The 20,518-nt window shown below is 43.1% G+C and overlaps 1 protein-coding gene across 3 annotated transcripts in view; it reads left to right on the top strand.

Moving 5' to 3' along the window:
- arhgef18b (rho/rac guanine nucleotide exchange factor (GEF) 18b) overlaps positions 1-15,634 on the top strand; it is a 34,768-nt gene extending 19,134 nt beyond the window's left edge. For 2 of the 3 annotated variants that reach the window (XM_029499361.1, XM_029499362.1), the window contains exons 15-32: positions 498-638; positions 750-1,000; positions 1,127-1,252; positions 1,341-1,458; positions 1,591-1,845; positions 2,005-2,081; positions 2,287-2,465; positions 2,696-2,769; positions 3,054-3,239; positions 3,459-3,605; positions 3,922-4,037; positions 4,614-4,682; positions 4,870-4,917; positions 5,075-5,356; positions 5,466-5,615; positions 11,629-11,977; positions 12,422-12,541; positions 13,016-15,634. In XM_029499361.1, coding sequence (XP_029355221.1) covers positions 498-638; positions 750-1,000; positions 1,127-1,252; positions 1,341-1,458; positions 1,591-1,845; positions 2,005-2,081; positions 2,287-2,465; positions 2,696-2,769; positions 3,054-3,239; positions 3,459-3,605; positions 3,922-4,037; positions 4,614-4,682; positions 4,870-4,917; positions 5,075-5,356; positions 5,466-5,615; positions 11,629-11,977; positions 12,422-12,541; positions 13,016-13,335 — 3,008 coding nt within the window. In that variant the 3' untranslated portion in view covers positions 13,336-15,634. The remainder of the gene's footprint in view (positions 1-497; positions 639-749; positions 1,001-1,126; positions 1,253-1,340; positions 1,459-1,590; positions 1,846-2,004; positions 2,082-2,286; positions 2,466-2,695; positions 2,770-3,053; positions 3,240-3,458; positions 3,606-3,921; positions 4,038-4,613; positions 4,683-4,869; positions 4,918-5,074; positions 5,357-5,465; positions 5,616-11,628; positions 11,978-12,421; positions 12,542-13,015) is intronic. The other variant, XM_029499363.1, reaches the window with a different exon arrangement.
- The last annotated feature ends 4,884 nt before the right edge of the window (positions 15,635-20,518 follow it).

Genomic DNA, 20,518 nt, shown 5'->3' with positions numbered 1-20,518 from the left:
CAAAGATAAAAGTTTTCCATCAGAGCTTTTAATTTTTTGTGTGGCCAAGATTGTGTGGGTGCCACTGTCTTCGTATATCACTTAGTCCTGCCAAAATGCAAAGACGAGACATGAAGTCATCAGTGAACTATTTTCAAACTTGGAGACTTGGAAAAGTATTTGGAAATTTAGTTTGTAAGGGGATCATCTTTGGAAAGTCATTGTTCATGATTTATGAATTGAGTCTTGAGTTACCTGTTGTCCTAGATCTGTTGTTTTTGTCTCACCCTCAGCTTTATGTCTCCTTCACTGATGAAGAGACCAGAAGTGCCTCCATTGTTGAATCAGCCTTTCTTTCTTTCTTAGTGTGGACTAGTTTCTCTCAGGGATGATTATGATGTTGTTCCTGAGGAGGGGAAAAAAAAAACAATCTAAAAATAAGCACCCAGCGATGGGCTGATTGATATTGTAACACTGCAATCAATTCTAGTTTTTAATGCCTCTGGTCCTTTCTTCAGATGCCCACTATGCAGCAGTGCGGGCTGATCTGGAGTCTGATGCCCAGGACCTGGAGGCGGAGTCATGGAGTTTGGCTGTTGACCAGCAGTATGTTAAGAAGCACTCGAAAGAAATGGTGAAAAGACAGGATGTGATATATGGTTAGTGTGTTAGCTTTCTTCACACTTTTTCCTGTATGAAAATGGAAGAAGCTGTCTTTTTTTTTTTTTTTTTTTTCTTTTTGATTCCATGAATTGTTATTTCTCACGCAGAGCTGATGCAGACAGAGATGCACCATGTGCGAACACTGAAGATAATGCTGCAAGTCTACGTCCGCGAGTTGAAGGAGAACCTCCAGATGGACTCAGGCAGGTTGGACTGTCTGTTCCCCCGCTTGGAGAACCTCCTGGAGCTTCACACAAATTTCCTGTCCTGTCTCAAAGAGCGGCGACGAGAAAACCTCATCTCGCCTCATGACAGGAACTACACCATCAATAGAGTGGCAGACATTTTGATCGCACAGGTAGGACAGCGACTGATACAAGCATTGATTTCTTTAAATGTATGCAGCATATATATATATATATATATAATAGAAACAATAAAAAAAACAGGAGCTGACAAGGTGATGTTTTCCCTTACTCCTCAGTTCTCGGGTGAAATAGGAGAGAGAATGAAAGACAGCTATGGAGATTTCTGCAGTCACCACACTGAGGCTGTCAGCTACTACAAAGAACAACTGCAAAACAACAAAAAGTTCCAAAACATCATACGGGTAAGAGACAAGTGCATACTCTGAACTTCACTACCAGATTTCAGTCCAACTCTAATGTTAAATAAAATCGTTCTCTTTCTCATCTCAGAAAATCCGCAACCTGTCCATTGTGCGGCGGTTAGGAGTGACTGAGTGTATGCTGTTGGTGACACAGCGAATTACCAAGTATCCTGTACTGGTGGAGCGCATCCTGCACAACACTGAAGGTCAAGCTTTATCTCATGCATTTTTCTGCAAACAAATGACGGAGGGTGCAGAAATGTATTTAATAAGCTTTAACTTCCTTTGTGTTTCTTTCATTTTATTGTATTTTACTCTTTATCTCTCTCTTTCTGTAGCAGGAACAGAGGAGCATGAGGACCTGACACGGGCTCTGGGGCTGATTAAAGACACCATCATTCAGGTGGACACGCTGGTTAATATCTATGAGAAGACATCCAGACTCAGAGACATACACAACAAAATGGAGCCCAAGGCGCAGGGAAAAATTAAAGATGGCCGAGTGTTTCGCAGAGAGGATTTGGCACCCGCTAGGAGACAGTTACTTCATGAAGGCACAGTGAACTGGAAAGCTGCTTCTGGCAGACTCAAAGGTATGAAGGGAAAATAACACAGTGACTGATCACTATTGATGACGCCATTATTTGTCATCCTGGTTCTTCACAAGATTTTGGAAATGATTAACATTGAAAGGCATACTCATATGTTTCAAATGTGTATTGTCTGTTGTCATCTACTTTTTATCTTTCCAGATATTCTTGCAGTGCTTCTGTCAGATGTGTTGCTCTTGTTACAAGAGAAAGACCAGAGATATGTTTTTGCTAGTGTGGTAGGTTATTTATCTTTGATATTTCTGAAAGTATAGCAAAAACATGATTCGTCATAAAGAGGAACACACTCATAATGCACAGTGAAAGAATTTGCACCTTTAGAGTCCTATGATTGATCTTTTTAATTCTTATCTAGATGCTATCAGTGGGTTTTATAAGTCATCATTGATCTAATTCCTCTCACTGTCCCTTTCATCTACTCAGGACAACAAGCCATCAGTGATCTCTCTTCAGAAGCTGATAGTCCGGGAAGTTGCACATGAGGAGAAAGCCATGTTTCTTATCTGTGCCTCCTCCAATGAGCCAGAGATGTACAAGATCCACACCACGTCCAAGGAAGAGCGAAACACTTGGATGACACACATACGGCAAGCTGTTGAGAGGTAACTACACACAGAGAAGAGGTATTGTGTTCATTTATGAACTGTGCTGTGCTGGTATGACATTGTGCAAAATGTGTTAGTTTTGGGGAAGTCTAGAAAAAATGAAACTGGAATATTCTGTTGGAAAAGCAACAGTTGTCCAGAATAAAGCAAAAGGCATAGGAACCTCATTCAGTTTGCTTCCTTTGTCTTTCAACCTGCTCACCTGTCCTGTCTTCGCCTGCTCTTAGTTGTCCTCACACTGAAGAGAGGCTGTTCAGCGAAGAAGAAGCAGCACGCGCTTCCAGGTTGAAAGAGTTTCAAGGTAACCTGGTCAGAAGCATTGACTCACCTCAAGCTGTATCTAGGGGGTGCTCATGTGTCATGAAAATTTGTAGAAGATGTTCCTCTGAAGCTTTTTAAATAATTTTACCTCTCAATTGATTTTCTTTAAGCCAAAGCAGATTGAAACACATTAAAATAAATAACAATATATTAGACTGGAAGGATATTGAGGCCTCAGAAATAGGCTTTTTACAAACTTTGACTTTGATTTATAGTAAAAGGTCTGTGTTTTTTCTTCTTCTCTTTAATTTTTGCCCATCGTAGAGCGGCTCAGCCAGAAGGATGCAGTCATTGTGCAGGCTCTTACTGAGAAACTGCAACTGTTCGCGGACATGGCAGAGTCCCTGGCAGGTCTCGAGGACACAGCCTCAAGATCGAGACTTCTGCTTCGAGGAGACACCTCAGACCTCCAGCAGGGGGAGTCCTTACTTAAAGGAGCTATCACAGAGGGTAGGACAAAGCTCTATAATGTACACTATATCTGCTGCAGACAACAGAGGACCAAGTTATGGCACTTTGGCCTTCACCAGCTATTACAGACATTGTTTGTTATGCCCATGTTCTGCTTAAGCTCTGTGAAAAGTAGGCTTCATTGAATTTGCTTCTTTCCTCCTAAATAACTGACCGCCAAGATTTTTTTAATCTCAACTTGTATCTCTTTAAATTCAGTGGAGAACCTCCAGAACCTTCTGCAGTCTGGGGTGAAGGATGACACTCCAACCTCACAACTGGAGGAGGGAGGTGGCTCTGGGGCCCTGCCCAGGCGGGCAGATACCTTTGGTGGCTACGATAGCAGCCCCACCATCCTCAGTAAGAGTGAGTGCAGCCCTGTCCGTGTTCAGAGCAAGTCCCCCATCTAATGGATTCTGACAGTTGTATTTCATAGTCATTTATGCAATTAATAAATTTGAAAATTTCATTAAAGGCATGTTGATTCATTGAATTGTTTTTATTGGGTAATTTCATGTGGATGGTTTCTTATTTACGAATGTCTTGGCAACAAATCTACTTGCATATATCTGTGGTTTCTGTGCAATGTTTGTGAATATTTCTGTGTATCAGCTTAATTATTCGTGTGTGTGTGTGATTGTGATTGTCTCTCTTCCTGTGTGTGTTGGTGTGTCTATGCCAGATGGCAGTGTGAAGAAGAACTCTTCTGGAGAGTCAAGAAACAGAGACAGAAGCCAGAGAGCCAGCTCCGACCCTCAGCTCAAAGACCTCTATGGCAGCCACACCCTGGAACAGACGGTAGGGGCTTGACAGACACTCTCTGTGATGAGTCACACTGTTTTTTCCTGTAAATAGTAAACAGATGAAGTCATCTGGATAGATTCCACATCCTGATGTTTGATGTAACCCTTTTCCCAAAGGTCAGGACATTTGTTTCTAAATATATAAATCCTTGATGAAACTGTCTTCTGAACATTGATCCTTCCAGTAAATCCTGGTGCTTGAGAATAAACAGATAGACAAAATATAATGACACAATACTGATGAGTGGCAAATGGAAAAACAAAACACATTTTACTCATAACTTATATACATAATAAAAGAGAACAATTTGACAAATAAAGAGGTAAAAGTTGCATCTTTTCCACCAGCATGACTGATAAAACTTCAGTGGAACGTCCTTCAGATTTTAGTATGGTTCATTGTGTTGATGTTGTACTGCGTACAAAAGAACAACATCAGTCAATAAATTTTTCCATATTTTCTATGGAATGTCAGATGTTCCAAATGTTTTCAGCATCTTTTATCGTAGCAGTACAGCACAATCCTCTATCCTCCTCTCATTAGTGTGACCTGTTGTGTGTCTGTGCTCAGGTCGATGAGAGCTCCTGCTCTCCTGCCAGATGGAACTGCATCTGGTCCAACTCCTTCCCTGAGGCTGAGGTAAGCTCTCCTGTTCTGATCTGTCACCTTGTGTTACACAACACTGCGGTACTTGACATTCATGGCCTGCTGAGCTGAAAATATGTATAGTGCAATAACTCCAGTATAGTCTTGTACCATTCCAGAAATTCTACCGGTTAATTGATTATAACTTTACGATAACGTTCTTTCTTTGTCTCTGGTCCAGTTCTTTGACAGAGTGCTGATGCTCTCACAAAGGCTCTATAGTCTACAGGTAAAATGATCCTTTCAGCTGTTTATACTCTATCTGAAAATGTCAACAAATTATTACATTTTATTGATAACTTTCATTACAAACATGTGAATGTTATGGCAAAAAGACAGAGTCCCAGAGCAGGAGTAAAATATACTCCCTGTTTTCCTGTCATCAGGCCATCATATCACAGCAGGACAGTTACATCGAGCTGCAGCGGGTCTCTTTGACGGAGCGGGCCTCCCTGCCTGGGCGCCACCGAGGGAACATCCTCCTGGAGCAGGAGAAGCAGCGGACTCTGGCCCTGCAGAGAGAAGAGCTGGCCAGCTTCCACAAGCTACAGTCTCAGCACCGGCAGGAGCAGCAGCGCTGGGAGAAGGAGCGGGAGAGGCACCGCCAGCAGGTCGAGGCCACCGAGGCCACACTCCAACAAAGGGAGGAGGAGTGCAAGCGGCTGGAGGTGAAATGCTCTTTTCTGCAGCATCCTGAAGTGTGCCTGATTTTTCTCATCAAACGTAAAGACTCTAAAATAAACTTTACAAACATTTATTGTTTCTGTTTTGATGCAGGAACATCTGTCAAAAGAAAGAGAGGAGTTGGACAGACAGAGGGAGACGTACCAGCAGGACCTGGAGAGACTGAGAGAGTCCACCAGAGCTGTGGAGAAAGAAAAGGAACGCCTGGAGAACCAGAAGAAGATCAAGAGGAAGACCATTGAGGTGGGGACCCATTCATTCCCACATTAACAGATGGTGAAATTCAAGCTTTGTCAATCTCAGATATTTCTGATACAGTTAACGTTGATACAAAACGGTTAAGGACCAAATACACAGTTTTTAATATACTGATTGCAACGATGATGTTTAAAGTGGGTTATTGCAGCTCACAAGCTCGTTTGCATTTACAATTTTTGATGTCATCTTTGCTTGTGGCAGCAATACATCACATTTTGTCACCAGTGTCTAACCGACTCTGAGGCATTTCTATCATTGGCCTGGCAACTGTCATGTGACTGAATTCGGACTTTCCTTTCAAAACGAACAGCTCAGTTTGAGGGGAATTTTCAGCCAACTTGCATTGGTCTCTACATTTAGAGACTGCTCTTTAAACCAACAAATCTGGTGAGTATTCGGACAAACAAACCCTGGCTACTCAGAAGTCAGTCCGTAATGCTCTCGCTTCCATCGGTTGTGTTCAGTGAAAGGCAGAGAAGCAGTCTGTGACCCGCTGTCTGACAGACTAAGTTTTTTTGTTTTTTGTTTTTTCGTGTAAAGGATCATTTAAGACATAAATATAGTTGGAATATCAGCACAGTCTTTGTCTTTAGCGTATGTGTTTGGTGATTTTTATGAAGAGCTATTGCACACATAAAATCGTGGTTTGGAGAAATGGCATGGAAATAAACGTGTAGTCTTTATTGGCACTATTTCCATTCCATTGTCTGACAACGTGTAAATGAGATTGGAAATTTTGCTTTTTCAAAATGTTGTTTGTCAGCACAGAGAAGAGCACAGAAGACATGCGCGGACCGGATGCAAGTTAAACAATGATGTCAGTTGTTTACAGCGGTCCCACATTAGTTTTTAACATCCATCCCCAGTTGTGCACATGTCAGCCATATACTGGGGTTTGTTCTCCTTAACAACCTCTGAATTTTTTCCCCCACCAACTTTACTTTTCCAGTCAAATCACACATACAAACAACATCATAAATAGTTTCTTTGTAATTCTGCATTGGAGTACATTGCATAACATGACCATAGTGATGCAGTGGAAACATAAATGCTGCTCAAGGAACATTTAGTCCCTGATTTCAGGCCCTTGTTGATGGAAAGGAAACACTGGTTTCAGCTCCCACAACCTGTGTTACAGATGAGCGTAATGACAAACAGACATACAGCTGAAAACATTTCTAACCACTCAACCCAACAATCCACCCTATACAGAGAGTGGTCTCTCTCTTTACCTCTATTTATCTCATTTTTCCTGCTTTCCCTCCTCGCAGTACAATATGGGCCATTGTTTGTGAGTTTCATGGGAGAGAAACTTTGAGAAAGCTCAACTGACTGTAATTTCATGCCTGGTGCTAACAGATCTGCTGCAAAGCTTCAGTATCAGCTTTAAGTGTTTTCAAAGACCTGTATGACTGTCACACTTTGTCTGATTGTCATGAGGTGACTTTTATCATGACACGGACTTTATCTTTTTAGTCAACCATGATATAGACTGACATGGCAATTTTATATCTATAACATCAGTACATATTTAGTTGACAGAGGAACATTGCTCGGGGGTGGACACATAATGATGGCATATTTGACTTTTTCATTGCTTCCAGTGTTTCAGACCTGGAATTAGCGTGTGTACTCACTCAAAATGTGACGGGAACACATTTGAGCGCTGATCACTGTGACCCCATGTGGAGATGTTCTGGCCCGAATGTGGACACATTCCTGTAAAGATGTGCTTCTCTGATGGAGGCCGTCTCCAACGATGTATGTAGTCCCTCTGTGTCCCTCTGTGTTGCCTGGCCTGACCTGACAACCATCTCTTGATTGGCCACCGCCTCTTCTTCCGACATGCCAAATTGAGTAACCAATAGATGACACAACGCTGTCCATTCAAGTCCCGACATGTCCCAAGAAAAGTTATAGTTTCTTTCTTTCTTTCTTTTTTGGCAAGTGTATGTTCCTTTCTTTATCTGTTTTTGTCTGAACTGATGAAATTTTCAGACATCTGACAGCCTGTTTAACATCCTTTTTCTCTGTGTCATCCCCGAGACTTCAACAATTTACGGACTTTCAAACAAAGTGCTCACTTTTTCTGGACCTGCACAGAAACAGCCAGCTGACATGATTTATTGCACTCAACATCTCATTACTGCCTGCAGAGAGCCGGGCTTTGACTAGAACGATTTACAGTGGCTCCTGGAAAACCACAGCCTTTGGTCTCATGAAGTGAGACCACTGCCTGAATTGACCTAATCTGTTTAGATGACTAATGTGGAGACTCTGGTAATTACAGCGATCCTGAGGAAGATTGCTGTGTGATTTGTTTGTGTCATATACAGACTGCAAGATGGGACCTGAAGTAGGTTAGATCTAGACCCTTACAGCCCTGAGCACCCCATTAAAACATGCCCATAATGTTTGTTTTAGACCAGTTAAGTGCAGTGTTTGTGTGTTTTGTACACATGCTGATGCATGGGGTTGCAGTTCTATATTGTTGGCTCTGCTGTGGGACTTTTTTTCTGCTGTGGTTTTTGGGAGATTTGAATGAAGTTTTGGTCCCTCTCTGCATCAAACACATCAAACGATCTTTTCATCAGCTGTGACCTCAGGATCTGTTCCAGGTTCTAAGTCAGCCCGATATCAACAGACATTTATCACCACACGCCCCGACATTAAGACTCATCAGCAAGCCCACAGAGCTATGATTAGATCTCATTAAAAATTAAAAAAACAACAGTACATGCCTCTTTATGTGTTGTGTTTTTTAACATGTGAAAGTTTGAGCAAGAGCAGCTCCAGTTGTGACATGCCCAGACTTCAGAGAAACATCTTTCAAGTGTTACCTCATGTGATCTTCGGCACACTTTTGATATGGAGGCCAACTACATGTATGACATGACTAAGGAACTGAGCATTGGTTCTCATTGTGTAAGAGTCCTTTTGAATATTAACTTATATAGGGCATGCATGATGGAAGTTTGTTCTGCACAATATAATCATTCAGTGAAACAACTCTGCAACTACAAGGTTGGAAATGAAAGCCCCAGCCTGCTGAGAATGCCTTTGGAGGGATATATATTGCATTCCCTTCAATAACTGCTCAAGAGCAGAAAACAAGGAAACCGAATTAGCAGCTGGTGCAACTTAAAGAACATGACAGAACATCGCTAAAACATGGGAGGGTTGGCAGAGGTCAAGGGAACACAGAGTTGTGTTACTGTTTTCAACACGCTGAGTTATCTCTTCCCTTCTCTGGCCTCTGATTTACAACGCTGCTGTCTGAGTGTTTTCCTGTGGGCTGGCAAAACCCCCAATGAGCTCCTTTTTGACCCTTCAACACCTACACCGTGTGCGCACATGTCTCGATTCTATGACGGGCTGTGACACAACAAGTTTGAAGGCAGATGTTTCCTCTATGCCATCTGTAACTGTAGTTATTTCACACGTGTGTCCAGTTTGTCTTCAATCAATTCTCTTCATCTTTCTTAATGAATGAAGGAATTATTTTAGGGCTAATTCTTATCAACTGAGATACAAATTTTCTCAATTAATAATTTCATCAATATATCTAGGTCCAAGCTGATGTTATCAAATATAACAAATAAATAGGACAACAACGTGCTTACTCAAATCTGAGACAGATGAGCAGCAGACGGCAGACTTTAAGTAGCTGAAACTGTCCAGTGTGCCGTTTTCGCCTGGAAACAAAGTTAATGACTAATCGAACAGATGATGTGGGAGTATCCGGAGAGTTTTCAGGATGAGAGGAACTGGCCTGTATAATTAGCCAGTCCACGTCTGTCATTAACACAAACCCCTGGAAGGCAGCCAGTGCTAATTGTTTATGTGCTGTCAGTCAGGTCTCTTTTTGCTCTGCAGCTTCTTGCACAGTTTAGTGCCCTGGAAACCTGCTGCTGCGGGGGTAAAGCCAAGCACCTTGTTTCTGGGAACAATGAAGCGTCTGTGCTCCAAGAGGAGTTGAGTGCTGAAAGAGGGAGGATGGGAAGGAGGTACGGTGACTTTCCAAACTGCAGGAGCCCTCTCTACCTCAGTTCACCCCGTCATGCTCTGCTGTTTGAGCTGCAGTCTCCACAAACACACCCACTAGTAGACTGTCACGGTCAGGTGGGTCTGCCCTTCATGCCTGGTAAAACAGTCCTCATGTGACCCCCATCGCCACAGGAAGTATTCCGCATCATCATCAATCTTGTAACATGTGGACTGCATACCAAGCAGAGCAGTTGGAGTCTTCCCAGGCCGAAAGTTAAAGGAGCCTCAGTCCAAACTTTCGGTGGACTCGTTTCCTCATTTGGAGATTCTAGTTCAACTTTTATTAAATGATAAAGGCCTTATGTTGTTGCTTTACCTTCACATTAATAGTTTAACAAATTAAGGTGGCGCACTAACAGGAAGAATGCTGTTTACCTGCCAAACACAATATAAAATATTGTGTTATTAATCATCCATGAGACATTTTATTGGCGACCTTTTAGGTTTTCCCTGATGAGATTCATCTGGGATAAATCTAAGAAATGTGTCTGAAGCGTAATGACGTAACTTTATTCATACAGCACCTTTAAAGACAGATTACAAAGTGCTTCGACCCACAAATCAGAGCAGGCAGCCTTAAATTAAGTGGATTATTAGAGGGGAGACAGACTATGCTTCAAAATAAATCACAGAAGCAGAAGACTACAAACAAAAGCAGACTTCATAAAAAAGGTGACACTTTGATGATTTAAAAAATTTTAACAAAGCAATAAAAATAAGTCATTATGAAGAAAAGGAGGCGTGGCAACGAGGTAAGCGTAAACTTGGCAACATCGCACAAATGTAGTTTTCAACTGTCAGTGATCTAAGATGATCCACAGAGATTTAGTTGGCACTTTGTGTATCGGATGTGATTGAATCGGCCTGCAGTCACAAACGCACACTTAACGTTACACTTGACAAAGGTAATATCACATTGCAATGTTAAACAGGCAGGGTCACAAAAATACTGTCATCGTAGTTGTCTACATGGACAAAGAACCAGTTTCTCCAGAAGCCGAACACAAACAGAATTTTTCGAGTCTAACTGTAGTTTTAACATTTGGCTGCAGATGTAAATAGATTCTGAGCTTCTTTTTATCTGGCTGACTTTTGCGTATGGACAAATGGCTGTGCACATTGTGAAACTGTTACTGAAGGGTTTGAACCTTGGCTTTTGTTGGGTTAGGAAGTTTGACAATAGCATGTTGAAAGGGTTCCTTTTATAGTTCATGTAATGCAACACGTGGGATTACGAACATATACAAACACCACACCACACCATTGTTGAAGAAATCCTCCTGGCCCATCTCATTCAGTGCAGATTGGATGATGATGTTGACTCAATCTCTAGATCTTCTTTCCTTCAGTCTGGCAATTAAGTGGACAATGCAGTCAGTGTCTTTCATCCACTGATGTCATGAGAGCCATTTTCTTGTTCCTCTGCTTGTCTAACAGCTCGGCCTGTTTTGTTAGGCATGCCTTTATGTGCACAGGGACTATTAAGGGTTTTATGTTTCTCATTTTCTGTGTGTGTGTGTGTGTGTGTGTATTGTCCTTGAGCCTCTTGGAATATATCAAAAGCCTTTACCAAACTTACCAAAGTGTGTGCTCAGCAGAAAGAGTCGCATCTGTTTCTGATTTTGTCTTTAGCCCATAAATACCGCGCTCCTCAGCAGATTATCTTTCTGTAATGACACGCAGCATCACACAGAATATTTATGTGCGTCTCTCTTCTGTGCTCTTAAGAAGCTGCTTTTATATCTTGTTTTCCTTTGGAGAGAAATGCACTCACACACAATCCACAGCTCAGCCTGATACACACATGCACGCACGCACGCACACACGCAACAATGACCTTCAGTAACCAGCTGAAAGAGGCGGAGTCACAGTTTATTTGGTACTTTCTTAGCCTCAGTACGTGAATTTGAAATGCTGATTCTCTCCTAACGCAGTCTTTTTCTTCCTCTAGGTGACTCCTCTGTCTGGGAGTCTGAACGGGGACCTCCTCTTGTCGTCCGGCCTCGCCGGCTCCATCAGCTCCTCCGAGCAGCCCCCGCCTCAGAAGCCCCTGCGTGCCAGCGTGTCGGTAGCTCCGGCCGACTACCTGGAGCGGCCTGAGGTGATGCCGCGGCGTGAGACGGGCTCGTCCACCCTCCCCCTGAAGACAGAGGTGCCGCTGCATCTCTTCAGCACAACCAACCAGCAGCATAAAGCGGTCGGGGTGCAGCAGCAGATCCCCACCAAGCTTGCCGCCCTCAGCAGTGGCAAAGGGAAAGCAGGCAAGAGCGGCAAAGCTTCACATCGCACCGACAGTACCAGTAAGGAGTTCCACTATAAATACTGAGTTTTGGATGATTAGGTGGAGCACAGGGAGTGGTCCTGGATGGTCACATTCTGAATCCACAGAACTCTTTCAAATGTTAGTTCAGATGTTGAATTTTCAACCAGCATGAATACCACGTTTCCCCCTTTTTTCTTTTTTTTTTATTATTACAGGAATAAGTATTAAGAGGAAGTTTATCGTGGCACTATTCTACTTTTAAAACAGTTTTTTCTTCCTCTGTGTCACTAATATCAGCCATCTGTGCCTGACGTGGGCTGGACTTGATCAGCATCATTTAAATGGCTCATTAGGGTCACATTAGCCATCTAAATTGGGGTCAGGCCAGGCTGCTCCGGTTTTCTAATGCAATCTATTTTACAATTAAATGACCTCCTATCTGTTTGTCTTGCTTTCTTTTCTGGTCTCCTCCTCCTCTCAGCCTCAGTGGATATGAAGCAGATGCTGAAGATGTCCAGCCGCGATGAAAATGCCCAGAAGGCCAAACGCTCCATCAGCCCCCACCAGCAGCTCCCTCTCTCAGTCCTTCATCACCACACTGGTACATACTTGTACACGAATACATGCCATTTGCAATCACACACCCTCTCTGTGACAAACCAGAAGACAAACTCCTCCTGTCCATTTTTTGCTTACTGCATTATTAAACCTTTGTTCTCACAGACACCGACACCAGACACACACATTCTCCACCTTAGCCAACCCGACCCCACCCAATCATGTTCCCTTCTTTAAAGCTGTCTACATGCCCAGCCTCACCCTATGTAAACACCTATCAGTTTCTCATGCTTCACTGTGATTAATGGCACGTTGTGCTGCTGACACAGGCATTTTAACACTTTAATCCAGTGCCCTTGCAATTACCACCGACAAGAAACACTGGAAGGATTTCATGCGCTAGATTGCAGTTAGAGTGACTAAGCCCAGTTCAGATGACTAATGTGCAATTAGGTTTTGTGCTATTTATGGTGAAAGGCTTTGCTCTGTAATGGCCAATCCTTCATGTCTCCAACAGATCCACTCAGTCCTCCAGACACTGCTGGACCAGACAGCCAAACCACCTCCTCCCTCAACACCTCCCTTTCCACAAATATACAAAAGACCCCCATGCCTCCTGCACAGTCCCATCCTCAGCCCTCCATGCAGCCTCCCATTCTGCCTCCCCACTCACAGAGCAGTGGATTTCTGCAGTATCAGCCCCATGTGCAGCCGCAGGGCCTCGGTCCAAACCCCCAGGCCCACCTTCAGGTAAATCACGGGCTCAGCCACAACACGCAGCAACCGTACAAGAACCCTGCCGAGGACCCGAACAAGGAAGATGTCATCTTTTTCTAAACCCCGGCCCACTGCCTTCACATCCAGCACTGATTACTAAAACAATGAGAAAACATTTATGGGATGTTACTGATCCCCAATCAAGCATGAGGCACGGTCTGAGGAGTTGCTAACATGCGATAATGGGACCACGTGGGCAGGCGTGTTGTTGCTGTGAAGGTCAGCTGGCTTAAATATCTGTAGTAGTCTCTGGCAGAGAGCTTCTTTCAAACTGTTTTTGTTTTAAATTTTTTTTTCTCAGCAAATATGAAGAGGGAACCTTTGGCAACACAAAGGCTTCTTTGTTAATGAACTTACAACAATCCAAAGACATTAACAGCATGAGCTGAAAGTAATTTGACTGAAAGGAACAATGTGAAAGAAAAAACGTCGAGTTGGGTGCCTCTCAGGAGACTCCGGTCAGGCTGGCGACGCACATACAAAGTGAGAGGTGCAGCAACAACGCCCTGGCCGTACCGTAACCAACAGCCTCCACTGGACCTGGAACCACAAGAAATGATTCAACAGGAACGCAGAAGAACTCTCAATAGACACAGACACTCTCTTCTGGAGGTGTCATTTGCACAGTGTAAATATGCTGTTCCAGACTAATGAATGAACTTTTGTGGACAAAGCGTGCGTTGTTTGGTTGTACAGTTTTGACGGTTCATTTCATTTAGTTTTCCATGCTTTCCTTGATTATGCTTAGACGGTTGCATCTCTGGCGTCACCAGTGGTTGTGCAGCTTGACATGCGTTTGGTCAGCAGCCGTTTCTTTTTTTTCCCCTTACGCTGTAGTGTAATCATGCTGCATTTCAGCTAAGGGAAAGTTTGGATTATGGCAACAGACCATGCAGAGTGAGACACACTCAGGGACGCCTTTCTTATGTCTCTGGACACTGAAGTAATGTCGGTGTGCCCTACTCTAAGTCTGGGCCTGAATTTTACATCTGAGGGTTAATCATTTTAACCTATTAACAATATTTCAAAGCAGTATTTTCACAAGTGACTTCATTTTTTTAAGCTGTTCGATAAAAGGTGACTTTTTTTTAATTCAGAAATCTGCAACAGATTTATGCAAAATTCAAGTGTGCCCTTATTTAAATAAGCTTTTAGCCTATAAAGGACGAAGTTGCAGACCTGAGCTGCTGCTGATCACGTTAAACACCAAGCAGGAAATGCCACCATGCAGCTTACCATGTAGACATCCAAAAGGCCTCAATGAGTTTGTCGCACCTGTGTGGTAGATTTCCCAAAAAACTATTCCTTCTAAATGGTAGTTTTACTGGGTAAATTAGACTTTTAACTGCTTCACATTTATGGACAGTTGCAAAGAAAAGAGAAAATGTGCATGTAAAGAGAAAGCTTGAGCAACAGTCACAACAATCTCCACTGAAAGTCTATGGAAGATCTTATTTGAGATGACAATGAAGTCTAATTATAGTGATTACATGTACAGAGTCTTCTAGAGATTCACAGGACAAACATGAAAGTGAAGAATGTACAGGGGCGTCTCATAGTGTTCATCGGCCCCCCAGTTCAGTCCACGTCAGTCTTAAATCTTTAACCTTTCAGGAAATGAAAAGTTAATGTGACTGACAAGCTTGTAAAATTGCAAAGCGGCTATATCTTTGCGTTAAACATGAAGCTGTCTGTTTTAATTGAGGCCCACAGGTCTCATTGACACTGTTTTATTGATTGCTGATGACATTTTGTTCGCTGTGTCTTAAATCTCTGTGACAGAAAAGTGGTGCAGTCTTTGCTTCCTCACAGATGAAATGCGGGACGTCCGCCATGATTTCTCTCTGTTTTTTTATATGAGATTCCTTTAAATCCTGAGGTAGTTGACACATTCTTGAGTTGAACAAGTTTTCAAAGTGTTGATGTATATTATGTATAATGTTGTACATACTGTATCTGGTCTGCTCTCCACCTCCTCGTACACATTGTCGTATTAGAAACATGAATCAAGATGCAAAAGACAGCCAAAAAAATCAGTTTGTGCATATGTGAATACACACTTCAGATACACAGTTAGGTGTGTATTGTAAGGTACGCCTCGCTTGGATAAACTCTTGGCAGTTCGTGAAACCGCAATCAGTCGTTGCCGTTGTGTAAATCAACAAAAAAAAAAAAAGGGTGGAAGGTTGTGTATATTTAATCTCCTGATCTGCGTGGTTGTATGTTTTGAAGTGGAGAGGCACTGTCTGCCATCTTTTGTTCTACAGCTCATAGGTGACGTTTCACTGAGATAATGTAGCTCTCATAAAAAAACAAAAAAAACAAAAACAAGAAAGTTGTTTCAGTTGGTTGAACCAAAGAGACACACTGCGCTCGTTGGAAGGCTAAAGGACACCGTGCTGGCTGCGTGGTCACCAGCAATGCGTTGTTAGCTGTAAAAACATCCTCCAGGTTGTGTAGGTGTCCATGATAAGTGTGTTTACAGCATCTTGTAGTCCTGATTCAGGTCTAATTTTTGGATTTCCTACATTCAGATTAAATCAAATAGGTACTCCGACATACAGGCACGTCCCAACTGCAGTGAACTCACTGCACTCTGTTTTAATGCTGTACTTATCTTCACCAGCACTTGATCAGCCAAACGATCCCAAATAAAGCTGCACTTACTGGCTTCCCCCCCAGAGTTTACAAATCCAAACACGATCAAAAAGTCTTATAGTCTTACGCGTCATTACAGCTGAACTTTTTCAACGATCGAGGCTGTGTTGATGGCGGTCGAAAGCTCTGGAAAAAAGACAGTAAGCGGACTTTGAGTTTGCTTTTTTTTTTTTTTTTTGGGTGAAACAGTTTTTAAGTTCAACAGCTTTTATTTCTTTGTTTTTTTTTCTTCTGGGTGAGACGAAGAAAAACCCGGTTTTAGTTCTGCTCCAGGTACTAGACTTAAATCTGGATTATCATGGACCCTGAGGGTGGGGGGGTGTGGGGGGGGTTGCTGTCTGTTGGTGCCACTGGTCGGATCAACTTGAGTCTTAAATGTTGTTTTGCTGGACTGAACTCCTTAACCTTTTTGCTCTGTTCTTAAAACTTGCAAGCCAGTCAGTCACATCACTGTGTGTGTGTTTGTGTCTATCTGTGTGTGTCTGTGTGTGTGAGTGTGCACTCGCCACCAAAATTGCTGTGGAAACTTCTGTGTTTTTAACACACACGCACACACACACACACACACACTTGTACACAAATTTAGGACCTGTAATGTAAATAATCATGAACATATTTTATTTCCTCTGCCAATTTTACACTAGTCACTTTGGATAGTAGCATACTTGAAGGGGAAAATGAATATTTATGATGCTTATTATTATTGTCTTTTATTTACCAAGAGCTGTCTAATGACAATTTGTAGCACACAGCAGAACTGATTTTTGTACTCTTTTATTTTATTCACTGCCAGATGTTAGAATGACCTGTGGACACAAACTTGCTGCCTTAGAGAGAGTTTAGTAATAATAATAAAAAAAAAAAACCTACAAATGGCTTTTCTCTTTGTTTTTGTATCTTAATATGTTCAGTGTGCTGAAAATTTGGATCATTTCCTCTTTAGACCAAAGTGAAACACGTGACGGATGATTCATATTCGTGTGAATGTGTGTGGTTTTTGTTTTTGTTTTGGTGGTTTTTTTTGGGCTTTTATGTCTTTACTTTAGTCGGTAACTGGCAGAGAGGCTAACAGGACACATGGAGAGCGAGAGGGCAATGACCTGCGGTGTAAAGGTGGCCGGATTCGAACCAAGGACGCTGCGACTGCATGGCACGCGCCCTAAACCAGCACTCTGTGAGTCTGTATTTACAAGGATTTGTCCTCTGGCTTTTGTGTATCGTATAATTCTGTCTCATAATTTAGATTTCTGCTGGCTGCCCTTCAAAATAATCCTGACCACCCGATCAGTGAGCGCGGCGGCCTCTCCTCCTCGGTGTCAGTAAGTGTCGCTGGGCCCGTCTTTAGACGCCCTAATAACAGTCTATTCCCAGACAAAGCTCTATTTTCAGGTGTTGTGGTTGTGGCTGTTCGGTTCCTCTGTAGACGTCGCTGCTTCCTGCGTTATTGTCACTCTGGCTGGGAAGACGCTACACTGGTGGCCGGTGTTTATTGTCTGCTGTCATTAGTGGCTTTTCCTCTGTCTCCTCTCAACAATTATTTTTTCCAGGCTGCTTCCCCTGCGGAGGGAAGTTGCATTTGTGTCCGTCTTTGTTTTTTTTTCCCCTCCTCTCCTTCCGTCCGTCCACTGCTCCGCCTGTTGCATGCCTCCCTGCCTCTTCCCCTCTCATCTAATGCCTCCAGTCTACCTCATGCCCGTTTTATGCAACGCAGCGACTCTTGGCTGTCGCTCTTCCACAACTGAGGTTCTTCTCGCCGCAGACTTAAACAAATAGATGCTCCTCAGAGACTGACGTGCAGACAAAACTCCCTGCAGGCTCATAAAACAACTGAGGAAAAAATCTTAGTTTGATAGACTCCATCTCAGCAGTTGGTTTCTATTTGTTTTTGTTCTTCCACTCACATATAACAGCCCCCTTGTGCTTTGGCACCACGCGCGTTGGAATGAGCCATTAGGCTCTTAAAGGACTCTGGTTTGGCTGCTGACACCAGAATTCACATTCAGGCTTCCCAAACTGCGGGTGAAGCAACGTCTCCCCGTGACCTCTCGTTTGTCTGGTTGGTTGAGATGAGTTTAACCAAACATTCTTTTTGTTCTCTTGTTTGAATAATCTGAAGAAAACGGAGGAGGTAAAGTTACCCAGTAATTCACAGGAGACCAAAGTCTGCGTCCACAAGATTTTTTCATTAACAAAGCCTGGAGAAGACTCAAGACAACTTTGGTTAGACGTTTGTGTACGTTTTATATTATTTTTATTCTTTATTCTGGTGCTTAGAGGAGGATCGTTGTCAAGATAGACACTTACCAACCTGCTCGCCAACGACTGGATGCAGTTCTGGGGCTTTTCTGTGTTTCTATATGTTGGTCCTGTGATGGACTGGCGGTCTTTCCAGGAAGCGTACCCGCCCTCGCTCTTTCTCAGATGGGATTGGCTCCATCCCCCGCTGCGATCCTGTACAGATATGTTTCAGGGAAATTTGCTGAAAAGTGCAGCACCCAGCTGTTAGAGGAAACTATTGAGTCTTTTAAAGATTTCTGTGGGATCAGCTGAGGCCACAAAAGGAATGACTAAAGTTTTGTTTCGGTCTCGGTCTGGATTTGTTGACAAAACTAAAGCTAACAAAGTGTTGGCACATTGTCATTCAAATATATAAAGACGTTTACCTCCCAGCTACACATGCTGGCCCTAGTGGAGGTCGGGGATCATTTGCACGGCCAAAAAGAAGGTAATTTTATAGAAATGGCTTCTTGACAATGGTTTGACCTCCACTTCTGTAAGGCACCACAGCAATGTGGCTAAACTCCCCCCCATCCTCCTGGAGTCGGCCCTCTGTTTGCTCAAAGTGATGTCCTAAAGGAATGTTCTTATCTGAGTCTTGTTTCATTGCTCCTGGCTGACACAAAGACCCTCTTGTTGAAACGACACAAAGCAGACTCTATCTGCCCTCTTTGCTAACACCCAAGGTGATTAGAGAGAGAGATCCGGCAGTAAAACGTGTCTCTGGGCCAAAGGCTGCTCCAAACTCGGTGAACGCCTCCTCCCTGGCAGGAGGCGATATATTCTAAAAGCGGCAAGATGAGGCGTTCTGATTTTTCCTCTCAGTCAGATAAGGACCTGGAACAGTTGATGGTCGGCAGAGACTCTGTGTATTTGGACACTATAGAATTCTCCGGTTCGCAAAGTCTGATATGTAATCTGGAGTGATTTCAACCTGTCTGGCTCATAGTTTTGCTTTGGATGAATGAAAATCATTGTGCCCCCCCCTTCCCTGCCTGCTCAACTGATCTGCCATCTTGAATCAACAAAGGTATGGTCCCAGCGGGGGGCGGGGGCAACACCGAGCAGGCCTCTGCAGAGAAAGGCTATGTCAGGTAGGAATCAGATCAGGTGGAGGGCTTTTGTTTCTGCCACAAAAAGGCCCCAGGGCAAATTGAAAGGTGGTGGGGGGGGGGGGGGCAGATTGTAAAGGAAGTGTGCTCAGCGCTGACTCGCCCTTTGTGCTCACAGCATTTGCTTTTTGCAGTCAGCTGTAGCCCGGTGACTGACTGGTCAGTCCAGTTTTAATTCCTGTGTGTCACCCTGCCGATCATATTGCAGCAGGAGGCGGTGAATGCCTCCATTGTGACAGGTCGGTTTGTTCCGAGGAAGAGAAAACGCACAAGATGGTGATAAACAGTATTTTGTCTTGAAGACTGAAAGTTTGCCACCGGTGTTCGGCCACCAGCCAGTTAGTTTATCTGAGCATAAATTCTGGCAGCCGGGGGGCCCAGATCTGAAGCAACCCTCCTTCTCTTCTTAGGAAACAGCAAACCAATTCAAAGCTGGAAAGATTGTGGACAGCAACAACTTCTGGAAATAACAATCAGGCCAACAAAATCCGTGGTCAAACGTTGGTCAGTTGACATTGTGACATTTTGGGCTTTTTGCTCACAACAACCTAAAACCTTTGACTCCACAAACACAGTTTCATATTCAGCATAAAGGCACAACAGGCAAGACATAAGCTGTAAGATCGAAGTGTCCGCCCCAAAGATATTTGAAAGAAAGAAAGAAACACAATTTAAATGAAGACAGTAATAACCAATATCAGATGAATATCCACCACTTTCTTTATAATAATAATAATAATAATAATAATAATGCTAATAGGCCTTATTTGGAAATAGTTTCACAAAATCAAGCGTCCGCATACATTCTGGACATTAACATCGGAAAGCACTTTGAGCATTTCCCATGTGAGCCTCGGGACGCAGTATTGTTCGGGGCTGATGCAGTGTGGGAGGTCTCTGGCATTTTCAAAGAAGCACAAAAAAAAAAAAAACGCACTCTCACACATTTCTGGTACGTAAAGTCAAATGCTAGCAGTGCCAAGTCAAATAGCCCCCTGGCAGCAAGCATGGAAAATCCTCCTCCAAGCCCAAAGTGAAGGAGTGGGCAATTTCATCTGCTAAGTTTCTCCCTGTAAAGACCCAATAGGAGCTTTGTGTAAAAGTCAAAGATGCTTCTGAAAGTCTCTGCTCTGTGTGTGTATGCTTTTAAGAAAATGGGAATACAACGTGGAAAATATGTGTAGATTTACGGTGAA

The sequence above is a fragment of the Echeneis naucrates genome, chromosome 4 (assembly GCF_900963305.1).
Source record: "Echeneis naucrates chromosome 4, fEcheNa1.1, whole genome shotgun sequence".
Taxonomy (NCBI): Eukaryota; Metazoa; Chordata; class Actinopteri; order Carangiformes; family Echeneidae; genus Echeneis; species Echeneis naucrates.
This window is presented reverse-complemented; position numbering and strand designations above follow the sequence as displayed.